Genomic DNA, 15,763 nt, shown 5'->3' on the forward strand with positions numbered 1-15,763 from the left:
GGTGCATGTTTAGCATGTTACCAAAGTGGTGAAATACAGAATTGGTATTGACAGGCCAAGGGGTCAAAATCTGGGATGTCAACCCACATTGTGGATCATAACAGTGCTGAATCTCAGTTGCATCAGTCAATGCACTCATTGATCACTGTTAACCCTAGCCTCCTGCATATTATTTTCTGGGTGGTGGGTTAGCCTAGTGGTTAAGGCATTTGCTCGTCTCGTCGAAGACCTGGGTTTGATTCCCATGGGTACAATATGTGTAGCCCATTTCAGTTATCCCCCGTCGTCATATTGCTGGAATATTGCTAAAAGCTGTGTAAAACCATTGTCACTCACTCACTACATATTGTTTCAAGGATATGGAAACAGTTAAAGTCTGTTTGTCGTGAAAACGTACCAATGAATTTCACTTTAAACAAAAAAGTAAATTAAATAAAGAGAAATTAAGAATCCACATAATTTTACCTTGCCGATTGAACTTTTAAATCTCAGAATTTTTTTCAACTTAGGTTAAAAGTTGTTTAACAAATGATCATAGTTTCAAATCGCTATTATTGGTTTGTATTACAAGAGGGTACGTGAAGTAGTTGGAACAGTGAAATAAATGCACATGTGTGCGTGATGAGCATTAAGTTAGACTACCGTAGAAACCAACCCTTCTTGTTCTCGGGGTTTCATTTAATGTGCACACCCCATTGTAATACAAACCAATAATAGCGATTTGAAACAATGATCGTTTGTTTAACGTTTATCCTAAGTTGCATAAAATTTTGAGATTTTAATGTTCAATTGGCAAGGTAAAGTTATGAGGATCTACAATCTTAATTTCACTTTATTTGATTTACTTTTTTGTTTAAAGTGAAATTCATCGGTATGTTTTTCCTGCAAACAGACTATAATGTATGAAAGAAAATGGGATTTAACAATGTTGGAGATTGTTGCACTGAACAACGTCCATGCATCTGTGTGGCATTGTTTGGTACAATATCCAACCAAGTGGCTGACTGTCCACAACATCAAGGCGGTGGTCCATTGAAGTATGTGAGGTTTTACTCTGTGGCAATAATGAATACAAATGCTGACATGAGGAACAAACACATCAATATAAACATCTTTATTATACAAACACTTGTAAGCATCAGTACCTCACAGCCACACCTTGAACATTGAAATACACTCACATAACAAGTTGGCTTTATAAAAATATACATTAAATTGAAAGGAATCTCGAGGAAAAGCAAATTGATTGGCTCATAATTTGTTATCCTTTGACTACAGGAACAATGATTCTCTTAATACTGCATATCATTATAAAATACTGGACAAACACTTTGCAGTAAAGTATAGATCAAAGATATAAGATTCTGTATATATCTTCATAAAACAATACTGTAGGGCAAGAACCACAAGGTCTTTTAACATTATAAAAATATCAATATGGAAGATTCATGAATAGGCTAGGTTATGGACACTTTTGTCTTTAACCAGTTTTAGCTGCTGTACAACTTCACACAATACTGACTGCACCTCTCTGAAGCTCTTGCCCCAAACTTATCTTAAAGGTGCAGTATAAACATTATGTTACCCTTTAATCTCCTGCTTGACCAACATACAACTTCAACATGGTCAACCTCAATCTAATCCTATCAAGTATACACTGCAGTTTAGCAGAAATGCATCCACACTTGTCAAGGGAACATTTCTCAGATCAAAACGCCTAAGTGTCCAAGAGAACTTGATAGGCACACAATCATATTTGTAATCAGACTACCCTCAGTTCAAAGTCAACCCTGGTTTTACAAAATACCAATCAGAAAGATATGTTCAGAGCCCTCTTCCTCAACCACTCTGAGATGATGATTTTCACACCCCACTGATCTGCATGACAAGAGTCCTTCAGCTTAAACACTGTATCTACTTCAGGGTCATCTTGACTTGTATGAGTGTACTACTGATCATTCCATATGTTATTTTCCTTATCTTCCATTCACAAGGTTGAGGCATCATATGTTAATTCAATCCAGCAATTCATTATATTAGTGAACATATTCAACATGAGATGGTTATACAACCTCCAGGAAATCAAAATATGGATATAACCCCCATTAGTATACGTTGTGGCAAGGTGGATAATGTACAATGCTGTTGGTAATATAACAGAGAGGAATCACAGATTTAGAAATTAAAACCACAAGATGTAGTGTTAACAACCTGAGTTTTACTCAAGAATATTCTTGATGTCAAGAATCAAGTGTTTCAAAATAAGGTTGACATTCTCATCAACAGAACTAACAAATGTATGAGAACATTGTCCTCGTCAACAATAACACATCCTTGCAGTCTAACCATACATGTGATCAAGGACAAAATCTCAGAAATTTACAAATCAGTGACAGTTGATTTTGAGTAATCTCTTTTGAAATATAACAATAACATGTCAAAAAAACCATCAGTGACAGTATCATCATAAATAAAAACATTGGTCTTCCTTACATGTGCTTCTGCCGACCACTGTATCAACTGATAATGGATGTATTCTCCACCTTGGTCCTGATGGAACGTAACACACGGTTCCCGGACACTCGTCGGTTGTCCTCCTTCCATGCTGGCGCCCCCATTGTACCTGGAACACGGGGTCAGAATACAAGATGTTGTTCACATGATATTATATAACAAACCTTCAAAGGAGAAATTCTTGTCGACACTGAAAAATATGGCCGGCATGTACAAACCTGTCAAGTTGAAAATAGCAAGGACGATAACATGCAATTATAGACTTCATATACAACCATCAATCAATATCCGTTTTAATGCTGATGATATACTCTCCATCCAAGGTCGATATTCCTTTGTTCTGGTTTATGAAAAAAACATTATTGTCTTTGATTGTTTTATTACGTCATATAGAGATGAAACCCTTTTTAACATTTCAGATCTAGGTACAATGATGAAAGGAAGTTCCAACAAATGGAGACATCTGATTGGCTTAGGTTTGCAGAATACCTCACAATCAGCCAGGTAAAAGATAGAGATCAGTTCAGGGCCCCAGTCGTAAGTCTATGTTAAAGTATGGGAGTTACGACTGTCGTAGCGCTACGATCGCTTTGAGGAACGGGGCCCTGGCCTCCTTTCACAAAGCACTAAGGTGATCGTAAGTCACTAAGGTAACCTTAGTGCAATGTTAAAAAATGGGAGTTATAGAGGTTAACCTTAGTAAAGGTTGCTTAGTGAAAGGAGCCCCTGGTACTATAAATCGGGTTTGCGAAATCCACTGACACCTGCCATGTTTTTTATCCAGAAATCCAAACTCCTGACACTGGGATATTATTACCATTAGTCACTGTGTCAGACATTCTTAAAAATGACAAACTGGCTGTTTTAATATTGTCGAAATAACTGATGATGTTCTTGTGTGTGACCTCTGACCTACCTGTGATGAAGTTGTACTGCTTTCTGACGGGATATTCCCTAGATACACCCTGACCCAGCATGTGGCCCAGCTTGCTGTGGATACGATTATACTGAGACCAGTAGCTGGGAGGATCATCAGACACGCGGATTACGGCCTTCACCTCTGACCCTGACCTCTGTTCTTGACTTTTGGCATGTGCTGTCACATGAAGTTGACTGGCCTGTGGAAGATGCAGTGAAGATTAGACATCGCAGAATATCCAAGACTGAAAGTTTGCATGAATAATGAGTTGATCTGAGTTAACATTAAGACATCTTTGAAAATGTTTCAGCTATATCATGGTGTGTCTGCTTGACCTGGGATGTAAGTCTTGACGATGCAGGTCTCGGATGTTTGCCACTAGTGAAACTCACACCAGTGAATATGGCAATGCACACAGCATTGGGAATACCAAAGGAAACAACAGGCTACCAAATTATGGAATATTTCCACATATTTAAACTAAAATCACTTTCATTCATGCAGGTCAGGACAAAGGTACCTGATGTGTAAATTATTGGGTTTGGGTCCATTGATAACATTCGCTGTTTTGATGGTTATGATGCTAATGTTATGGGGATTGTTTCTCTGTATGTAATTTTTGTAGCTATTTCTATGTACAGTGTGACAATAGCCCTATAGGCCCAAATGATATACTCTGTAATAGTGTTATTCTGGGCAGCGATGATATACTCTCCATGATAGTGTTAGTCTGGGCACCGATGATATACTCTCTGTGATAGTGTTAGTGTGGGCAGCGATGATATACTCTCCATGATAGTGTTAGTCTGGGCACCAATGATATACTCTCCATGACAGTGTTAGTCTGGGCACTGATGATATACTCTCTCTGATAGTGTTAGTCTGGGCACCGATGATATACTCTCCATGACAGTGTTAGTCTGGGCACTGATGATATACTCTGTAATAGTGTTATTCTGGGCACCGATGATATAGGGAGGAAAACTGATTTCTATGGATAGTCAACTTCTTTATTGCAATGAGTGCGACGTTTCGGTGTAGATACTAACACCGTTATCAAGCAAGTGATATCACTTGTTGATACGGTGTTTATATCTATATAAACGATCGAAAACCGATTTCTATGGATAGTCAGTCAACTTCTTTATTGCAATGAGTGCGACGTTTCGGTGTAGATACTAACACCGTTATCAAGCAAGTGATACCAATGATATACTCTCCATGATAGTGTTAGTGTGGGCACCGATGATATACTTTCTCTGATAGTGTTAGTCTGGGCACCGATGATATACTCTCCATGATAGTGTTAGTCTGGGCACCAATGATATACTCTCCATGATAGTGTTAGTGTGGGCACCGATGATATACTCTCCATGATAGTGTTAGTCTGGGCACCAATGATATACTCTCCATGATAGTGTTAGTCTTGGCACCAATGATATACTCTCCATGATAGAGTTAGTCTGGGCACCAATGATATACTCTCCATGATAGTGTTAGTGTGGGCACCAATGATATACTTTCTCTGATAGTGTTAGTCTGGGCACCGATGATATACTCTCCATGATAGTGTTAGTCTGGGCACCGATGATATACTTTCCATGATAGTGTTAGTCTAGGCACCAATGATATACTCTCCATGATAGTGTTAGTCTGGGCACTGATGATATACTCTCCATGATAGTGTTAGTGTGGGCACCGATGATATACTCTCTGTGATAGTGTTAGTATTGGCACCAATGATATACTCTCCATGATAGTGTTAGTGTGGGCACCAATGATATACTCTCCATGATAGTGTTAGTCTGGGCACCAATGATATACTCTCTGTGACAGTGTTAGTCTAGGCACCAATGATATACTCTCTGTGACAGTGTTAGTCCAGGCACCAATGATATACTCTCTGTGATAGTGTTAGTCTGGGCACCAATGATATACTCTCCATGATAGTGTTAGTGTGGGCACCAATGATATACTCTCCATGATAGTGTTAGTGTGGGCACCAATGATATACTCTCCATGACAGTGTTAGTCTGGGCACTGATGATATACTCTCTCTGATAGTGTTAGTCTGGGCACTGATGATATACTCTCCATGACAGTGTTAGTCTGGGCACCGATGATATACTCTCTCTGATAGTGTTAGTCTGGGCACCGATGATATAGGGAGGAAAACTGATTTCTATGGATAGTCAACTTCTTTATTGCAATGAGTGCGACGTTTCGGTGAAGATACTAACACTCAATTATCAAGCAGTAGATATCACTTGCTTGATAACGGTGTTAGTATTAATATCTAAACGCTCGGAAAAACTGATTTCTATGGATAGTCAACTTCTTTATTGCAATGAGTGCGACGTTTCGGTGTAGATACTAACACCGTTATCAAGCAAGTGATACCAATGATATACTCTCCATGATAGTGTTAGTGTGGGCACCGATGATATACTTTCTCTGATAGTGTTAGTCTGGGCACCGATGATATACTCTCCATGATAGTGTTAGTCTGGGCACCAATGATATACTCTCCATGATAGTGTTAGTGTGGGCACCGATGATATACTCTCCATGATAGAGTTAGTCTGGGCACCAATGATATACTCTCCATGATAGTGTTAGTGTGGGCACCGATGATATACTTTCTCTGATAGTGTTAGTCTGGGCACCGATGATATACTCTCCATGATAGTGTTAGTCTGGGCACCGATGATATACTTTCCATGATAGTGTTAGTCTAGGCACCAATGATATACTCTCCATGATAGTGTTAGTCTGGGCACTGATGATATACTCTCCATGATAGTGTTAGTGTGGGCACCGATGATATACTCTCTGTGATAGTGTTAGTATTGGCACCAATGATATACTCTCCATGATAGTGTTAGTGTGGGCACCAATGATATACTCTCCATGATAGTGTTAGTCTGGGCACCAATGATATACTCTCTGTGACAGTGTTAGTCTAGGCACCAATGATATACTCTCTGTGACAGTGTTAGTCCAGGCACCAATGATATACTCTCTGTGATAGTGTTAGTCTGGGCACCAATGATATACTCTCCATGATAGTGTTAGTGTGGGCACCAATGATATACTCTCCATGATAGTGTTAGTGTGGGCACCAATGATATACTCTCCATGACAGTGTTAGTCTGGGCACTGATGATATACTCTCTCTGATAGTGTTAGTCTGGGCACTGATGATATACTCTCCATGACAGTGTTAGTCTGGGCACCGATGATATACTCTCTGATAGTGTTAGTCTGGGCACCGATGATATAGGGAGGAAAACTGATTTCTATGGATAGTCAACTTCTTTATTGCAATGAGTGCGACGTTTCGGTGAAGATACTAACACCGTTATCAAGCAAGTGACATCACTTCCTTGATAACGGTGTTAGTATCTACACCGAAACGTCGGAAAACTGATTTCTATGGATAGTCAACTTCTTTATTGCAATGAGTGCGACGTTTCGGTGTAGATACTAACACCGTTATCAAGCAAGTGATACCAATGATATACTCTCCATGATAGTGTTAGTGTGGGCACCGATGATATACTTTCTCTGATAGTGTTAGTCTGGGCACCGATGATATACTCTCCATGATATTGTTAGTCTGGGCACCAATGATATACTCTCCATGATAGTGTTAGTCTGGGCACCAATGATATACTCTCCATGATAGTGTTAGTGTGGGCATCGATGATATACTTTCTCTGATAGTGTTAGTCTGGGCACCAATGATATACTTTCCATGATAGTGTTAGTGTGGGCACCAATGATATACTCTCCATGATATTGTTAGTCTGGGCACCAATGATATACTCTCCATGATAGTGTTAGTCTGGGCACCAATGATATACTCTCAATGATAGTGTTAGTGTGGGCACCAATGATATACTCTCTGTGACAGTGTTAGTCCAGGCACCAATGATATACTCTCCATGATAGTGTTAGTGTGGGCACCAATGATATACTTTCCATGATAGTGTTAGTGTGGGCACCGATGATATACTCTCCATGATAGTGTTAGTGTGGGCACCAATGATATACTCTCTGTGACAGTGTTAGTCTAGGCACCAATGATATACTCTCCATGATAGTGTTAGTCTGGGCACCAATGATATACTCTCCATGATAGTGCTAGTGTGGGCACCGATGATATACTTTCTCTGATAGTGTTAGTCTGGGCACCGATGATATACTCTCCATGATAGTGTTAGTGTGGGCACCGATGATATACTTTCTCTGATAGTGTTAGTCTGGGCACCGATGATATACTCTCCATGATAGTGTTAGTCTGGGCACCGATGATATACTCTCCATGATAGTGTTAGTGTGGGAACCAATGATATACTCTCCATGATAGTGTTAGTCTGGGCACCAATGATATACTCTCCATGATAGTAAGTTATCATGGAATAATATTTCATACAAAATTCATTATTCATTATTACCACTACAAGCGATATATTAGGATTCAGATATTAGGAAAATATAAATATAGAATATTAGTAATAGCTTAGAGAAAGACTCCAGTCAAAAGTTGTAAAACTCATCTCACAGACATATTATTGAAAAAGGTATAAATTACGGCTACACAATTTCACAGATATTCAAGATATAATCCTAGCCTGAGGTATTGAGGACCATAGTGTTAGTCTGGGCACCGATGATATACTTTCTCTGATAGTGTTAGTCTGGGCACCGATGATATACTTTCTCTGATAGTGTAAGTCTGGGCACTAAGATATACTGTTACGTTACATCAGTAACAGTAGTAGGTTACTCCTTTTGAATCCTATTTGTCACATTAGGTTGATGAAATTATCTCCCTTTGATTATGTCCGTCAAAGGCATATTTTTTTTATACCTGTCTTATTTAACGTCAGGGGTTTAGAGTTATCGCGCTTGGCAAGCAAGAGGCTCCGGCCATGCTTTATGGGCAGTAAAATGGAAAATTAGGAAATAATAGGTCATCCGATTGCATCGGAACATATAAGACAACTAAGATGTAAGTACTCTTCATTTCTTACGTCTAGAGTATTGTTATTCTACATCTATGTACCTGTTAGGGCAAATTTAGTGTAAATTAAAGTGATTTCATCCATCGGTAAAATAGCACAGGTTTTAGTCACACGCTTTATCTACATATAGGCTCGATTGCATTAATTTCCGTACATTTAATTTGAATTTGTTTATTTTCACTCTGTAAAGTGTATCTGTCAGGAAAGATACATGTAGTTAATTTGTGTGTATGTTTTACCTAGGCTACAATGGAGATAAATTTGATGTAAGGAACCCTTTGAACTTCGTCAACTTATGCTATTGTTAAAGGTTTGTAATTAGGATATATTTCACCTTTCAACCTGTATCAATTACTGTAGTCTTATTTCGTATATTATCCTATTTGCTTCATGTTATAAGGTACAGTTACTTTGAAATAGGACATAGGATTTATGGAACTCCATTGTAATTCAGGCCTTTGTTTTGTTTACAGCTTTTTACTATATATAACTGATCAGTGTAATTCAATCCGAGGACTGAATAAATACGACACTGACAAGCAGTTTGCGTGAAGTCATTACACCAGAGCGCAGACAGCACAGTAAAAAGATCTTAAATTCTTCTCATAAGATAAGACCCAGCCATGTCATCATCATCAGAATTGTCTCCAGACAACCTTCCTACATCGGGAGAGTCACAGGATGAAGCGGCATCATCAGTCAAAACCCCGAACCAAGCATCATCATCGGTTGAAACACAGAACAAGAAGTCATCTTCAGGCAAGGCTGCATCACAGGACAACACAAACCAGGAAAGACCTCCGTCGGTTCACAGTGAATCCTCAAATCGGTCTAAATCAAAATGTTCAAGAGTGTCCAGTAGATCGAACATTAGTTCAGTGATAGAGTTGAAAAGAGCTGAAGCACAATCGGCTCGTGTTGAGCTACAATTCGCTCAGAAGGAGGCTGAGCTTTCGCTTAAAAAGGCTCAAATGGACTCTGAATTATCTGTAAAAAGGGCTCAACTTGACTCTGAACTCTTCAAATGGATAATGAGCTCAAAATCCTGGAATCACAAAAGAACATTGCGGTAGCGGAAGCATAATTACAGGTTTTAGAATCTGTCGACAGACAATCAGAACAGCGATCACCACCACCCCTGCTCCTACCATACGACGACCCTGTCCAAAAAGTCACGAGATACATATCAGACAATATTCAGACAGGAGATCACTCCGTTGAAATAGTCAATCAGGAACAAGTGCAACAGACAGCTCAAATGAAACCTAACACTTTGCTTAACCCGGAGGCACCACCATACACACCAGATTGCAACTCTGACTTCATGCGCTACCTACTTCGCAAGGATCTTGTCCTCTCTAGACTCACGAACTTTAACAACAAGCCTGAAGACTACCCTATTTGGAAATCTGGTTTCAAGAGTGTGATAAGTGAACTTAAGTGTGGGCACCAACATTAGGTTGATGAAATTATCTCCCTTTGATTATGTCCGTCAAAGGCATATTTTTTTTATACCGGTCTTATTTAACGTCAGGGGTTTAGAGTTATCGCGCTTGGCAAGCAAGAGGCTCCGGCCATGCTTTATGGGCAGTAAAATGGAAAATTAGGAAATAATAGGTCATCCGATTGCATCGGAACATATTGGACAACTAAGATGTAAGTACTCTTCATTTCTTACGTCTAGAGTATTGTTATTCTACATCTATGTACCTGTTAGGGCAAATTTAGTGTAAATTAAAGTGATTTCATCCATCGGGTAAAATAGCACAGGTTTTAGTCACACGCTTTATCTACATATAGGCTCGATTGCATTAATTTCCGTGACATTTAATTTGAATTTGTTTATTTTCACTTCTGTAAAGTGTATCTGTCAGGAAAGATACATGTAAATTTGTGTGTATGTTTTACCTAGGCTACAATGGAGATAAATTTGATGTAAGGAACCCTTTGAACTTCGGGCCAACTTATGCTATTGTTAAAGGTTTGTAATTAGGATATATTTCACCTTTCAACCTGTATCAATTACTGTAGTCTTATTTCAGTGATATTATCCTATTTGCTTCATGTTATAAGGTACAGTTACTTTGAAATAGGACATAGGATTTATGGAACTCCATTGTAATTCAGGCCTTTGTTTTGTTTACAGCTTTTTACTATATATAACTGATCAGTGTAATTCAACCGAGGGACTGAATAAATCATTACACCTGACAAGCAGCACATATACTCTCCATGATAGTGTTAGTCTGGGCACCAATGATATACCTCCATGATAGTTGTTAGTCTGGGCACCAATGATATACTCTCCATGATAGTGTTAGTCTGGGCACCAATGATATACTCTCCATGATAGTGTTAGTCTGGGCACCAATGATATACTCTCCATGATAGTGTTAGTGTGGGCACCAATGATATACTCTCCATGATAGTGTTAGTGTGGGCACCAATGATATACTCTCCATGATAGTGTTAGTGTGGGCACCAATGATATACTCTCCATGATAGTGTTAGTCTGGGCACCAATGATATACTCTCCATGATAGTGTTACTCTGGGCATCAATGATACACTCTCCATGATAGTGTTACTCTGGGCACCAATGATATACTCTCTGTGATAGTGTTAGTCTAGGCACAACAATATACTCTCTGTGATAGTGATATACTTACACTCGGGCACTGTTTGGCTGTGAAGTCTTTGGAGTAGTTGGTGTGCCATGGGTTATCACGGTGGGGCACGCCCAGATAATACTGGGAGACGTGCATGGAGGGGGCCGGTGTGGCACGTGCACCTGGATTCAGTGCCTTACTGCCCCCATGAAACTGGAAGAGAAGCTCCACATATATCGACATACATTTTGATAAAGAACAGAGCACACTCACAGACCTATATGCCCCCATTCTGAATGAAACTGGCCATGGAATAGGGCATGTCAAGCCATACTTCCATGGACTAAGAGGGATTCATCCTAATATCGAGCACACTGAATATGGCCTTTATTACCCCTTCACATGACATGATGGCTGAAGATTTCAATCAACTCTGCTTAAATTTGTTGAGGTTCTGTTTTAGCAACACATTCAAAGAAAATGAATAAAATTGTGCTATGTCATAGCCAAATATGATCACACAGAGTGACTTCCCTTAGAAATAAACACTTAGTAATACATCAGTTTCCAAGCCCTATTTTCCGACTTAAATCGTGTTTTGAATTATAACCGCGATGTATTATCTTCATGTCTACACAACATGCATTACTTACCATTTGCTTAAACTCTAAACATGTGAAAGGATTACATAAAGAACCTTATTTGCCCTTGATTATATTTTTTTTTTAAAGTGAAAGTTTTTAATTTGGGTGCAATGTTGCAAATCAGGACTTGAGTGGACAGTCTGTTTCGAACCTGTCAGTCTCATTGCCCCAAACCATTTTTCATTGTATCTCATAATTTAGAGATTTTCATGGTATAAAATCTACTTTTTTCAGAGAAGTCTCCATGTCTTATATAAATACTTATTCATTGTCATCAAAAAGGAATAAATTGAAAATGAGGTGATATTGATTATATAGTGTTTGACACTAACATGGATGTTTTGGCTACAACCTGGTAAACTGTCCCAGGAGAATGATTTAACCAGTGATTTAATAGTTTGGTGTTATTCTTGGTTCTGTTGATTCTTTATGTAATTTATAACAGAAGTGGTGTGGTGAATAGCACAATAAAATGTAAACAATTCTTTATGGTTTACAAAAGGATTTTCTAAAGTACTTTCACTTTCTGGTCAAGACCAATTGAGACCAAAGAGTAATTTGGTGAATAAATAAATAAAATCTGAACAATTCTTTATGGTATACCAAAAGACCCTAAATTACGTTCACTTTCAGGTCAAGATCAATTAAGACGAAAGAATTTTCTATTTGCTCATACTCTGAACAGCTGACAGATACTTGTCAGTGTCAAACATTGTCTGACTATGCTTTAGAAAATTGACATTTTCACTCTTTTCAAACTAACAGAGAAGTTTGCTTTAGAAAGTAATGACATTTTCAAAAAATATATAATATAAAAATGATTTACCACAGATTGATTGTAATGACTGCAGGAAATAATTTCCCAAAGTTTATATACTATGTAGCTGTGGCCAATGTGGAGGTGTAAAACTGTTTACAACATTAATGACAATTTACAGCACTTACAGCAACTGAATAAAAACAAGACAGTTTCCAATCATTACAGCACATTTTCTAAAGTACCTGTTTCGAGGTTGTTGTGTAATCCGGTACCCAAGGGGCTTTGGCTATGAGGAGGGTGGTGGCATGCATGGGTCGGGCGCCCCACCCCCTCTTGAATGGCGCTGACAGCGCTTTCTGTCTCTCTCTGTAAGTTCCATGTGCAACGATAGGAAAATAACACCCATCTTCTGTCAACAATGTTGTGGCACTCTTGCCCTGTCCAAAGTTAACCCTTGGTTCAAACAAAGCCTCGGCTGACATATTAGCTGTGAATGATATTTCCGCAATAAATCTACATAATTAACGTATAAAGAAAACCTGGTGAAACTGACAACAATAATTCTCTGCCACACTTCCGTTTGTAGTCGCGTAAACAGTGGCGACGCGGGACAATGCACGCGATCGCCTCACCTCTTTTGACGCTTTGATATTGCTCCGAAAAAAATAGTTCTCTATTTTGTAAATATTGACAGGTAAATACCCCGGTTTTGCATGCATCTAAACACTTGACAGTCACGAGTTGTAACAAGTAGCATGTTGTAAGAAGTATAAATGTAAGTTAAATGTCTGTAAATGCTTTGAACTTGTGATGGTTGTCAAGGTGACAACTGTCTCCGTAAAGTTGTTCACGGGGTCATTCCGGAAGCTCTCGGAAGTTGCCGAACCGTCGTCTGCAGGCGCAATGATATGACAGTACGTATTGTAAAGTACATTAATTATATGTACACATATTACGCTATTTGGAAAATTCTTACTAGTCATATCAGTAGGTGGCATTTGGCTTATTGGATAGGCTCACCAGGAAGCGAAGTTGGAATATATTGTATATTCACAATGATACCAAACCATCTACAAATACATTATTTAGTCAAGAACGTTTGCATTTCACAAGTCAAATTCTCCGATCAACTGTAATTGTTCAAATCAAATTGGACCGAATCTTGGCCTGATTTTGTGAAATATACCCAGATTACATCGCCTCCACCCAAATAAAGAAAAACAACAACCAAAAACAAAAAAACAACCAAGAAAACAACAAATACCCCCAACACACACACACACAAACCAACAACAACCCCCACCCCCACCCCATATAAAAAACCTAAAACAAACGCCAAACCTAAAAAACCCAAACAAACCAGCAACAAACGAAACAAATGAACGAACCTCGAAAAGGTAGGAAAAAGGCATATTTGACCAAACATGATTTTTTATGTCTGCCTGTAGACTAATGATATAAGTTTGATAGAAACAAATATTCCTTTTAAACTGAAAAAGAGCCTCAAGTGAGATGGGACATTCAGAACCTGAAGAAATCTAGACTTGCTTCATCTAGAGCTGGGCGGAAGGAAAAATAAAGCGTTTCGGAGACTGTGAGGCAGACTAAAAGTACTGTCGGAAACAGAAAAAAACTCTTTTTTTTCACATTTATATCTACAATTTAGGTAGTTAATATGTGAAAGTGTGAAATATCTGTTGAACTAAGTTCGGCCTAACTACAGTCTCAGTGGTAGGGAGATAGGAAACGTTAAAAAAGGATTTTACTGAGGAGATATTAGTGCAGAAATGAGAAATGCGTTTTTTACAAAGTCCGAAGCGACTTATTTGGAGCAGACCGTGGCTTTATGCAAATTAGTGTGCGATGATATTGTATAACAAATGACACTTTTTGAATGTCCATTTTGAAATTAGACTTAGCTTCATTATAAACGATTGCAGACGTAAAAAATAACAACTTTAATACTGAAACTATTAAGGATGTAGATACCATGGAGTCTCACTATCACTATAAAAAGAAACAGGTAGGAGGGGTCGTCTCAAAATCAAAACCAAAACGGGTGTTGCTGATGGTAGTTGGGGTCGGGCTTTGGGGATAGAGATATTAGCTAAGATTAGATAATCAGTAGAGACATATTCAATACACATGAAAAAGCATAAAAGATATTTGAGATGACCCCTTGTGTCTGTGGGCAGCACATGCATTTCATGCCAGGTGAGTCGACGGCCCTTCGTCATACCTGGCTGAGCGACCTAATTGCCATCTAAAGTCTGATCTATTGTTTGCAGCAGCTATTCGTATTTTATCTAAGTTTTGACCGATTATACGAGTAAACATGCTTTTCTGGATGTCCTATTACGCCTCCCACTGAACGCCCAGTTCACACTCCGGCGCAGCGATGACTTAGCATAACGTCACTGCCACAGGCTAATTTGCATATCACGTGACCGGACTTTTCTCTTGTTTGTAAACAAGCGCGTATATTCATAATAAGAAGAGACTGGTCTTAGGCAAGCTTTGGGCGCGCTCTTCACAATGTTTTACATTGTTACATATATATTCTTTCACAACTGCGACAATAACATTTATGACAGTACATATTTAGATATCAAACTGGATGCATCGTTTGCTCTCTGTTGGCTTCGATGGACAGCACGTGGAGCCGTATAAACCTATGTAAACAAAGTATCGCTACGCAAATCGAAATAGTGTTACATGTTTTAGGATATTTTCTCAGTGAAACAAAACCATTCTAACAAAGATGTTTAATTAGATGTGTAGACTCGTAAAAAATAAAACAGTTCAGGAATATGTAGATTATATTGAATGGACGGTACAAGATGTGACGAATCGTCACATCTTTCTGGCCTGTGGCAGAGGTACTATGCTGGCTTGCCGCATGGAACTCTGGGTAGGAGAGTGCGCCCAATTAGGCTGGTGTGGGTTATTTGGACATATGCTATTTGCAATTATGTAAATTTTAGGGATACAGAGGAACAGTTTTTTTTGTCTATTTCAGACGGTACTTTACTCTGCCTGCTTCGGGTGTGTGTGGAGAATAAAAAAACGAAAAAACCCCGACCGCAACCTCGAGGAAGCGTGGTTGCCAAACGCACTAACGTGAACGTAGTTTACAAGATATTGAGAACAGATGTTGAAACTGGCTTCGGATTGTTTCATGTACACTAAACGCCACAAGAAACGCTACCCTCCTACATTTATGAATTAATTAAAAACTATCAAAGATATGTTGGATGGTATTAGTTTACAAGAACGCTTAACAACACA

The 15,763-nt window shown here is 38.8% G+C and overlaps 1 protein-coding gene across 1 annotated transcript; it reads right to left on the reverse strand.

Annotated features, from left to right (window-relative positions):
• Positions 1-1,099: 1,099 nt before the first annotated feature.
• LOC124291780 lies at positions 1,100-13,609 on the reverse strand. The gene is made up of 4 exons (XM_046728856.1): positions 12,718-13,609; positions 11,132-11,284; positions 3,431-3,632; positions 1,100-2,623 (listed from the first exon to the last, which is right to left on the reverse strand). The coding sequence occupies exons 1-4, from the start codon at positions 12,955-12,957 to the stop codon at positions 2,517-2,519; spliced, it is 702 nt and encodes a 233-aa protein (XP_046584812.1). The 5' UTR covers positions 12,958-13,609; the 3' UTR covers positions 1,100-2,516.
• Between the last annotated feature and the right edge of the window lie 2,154 nt (positions 13,610-15,763).

This window comes from Haliotis rubra, unplaced genomic scaffold, assembly GCF_003918875.1.
Source record: "Haliotis rubra isolate DU_JTF1 unplaced genomic scaffold, ASM391887v1 Scf1131, whole genome shotgun sequence".
NCBI lineage: Eukaryota > Metazoa > Mollusca > Gastropoda > Lepetellida > Haliotidae > Haliotis > Haliotis rubra.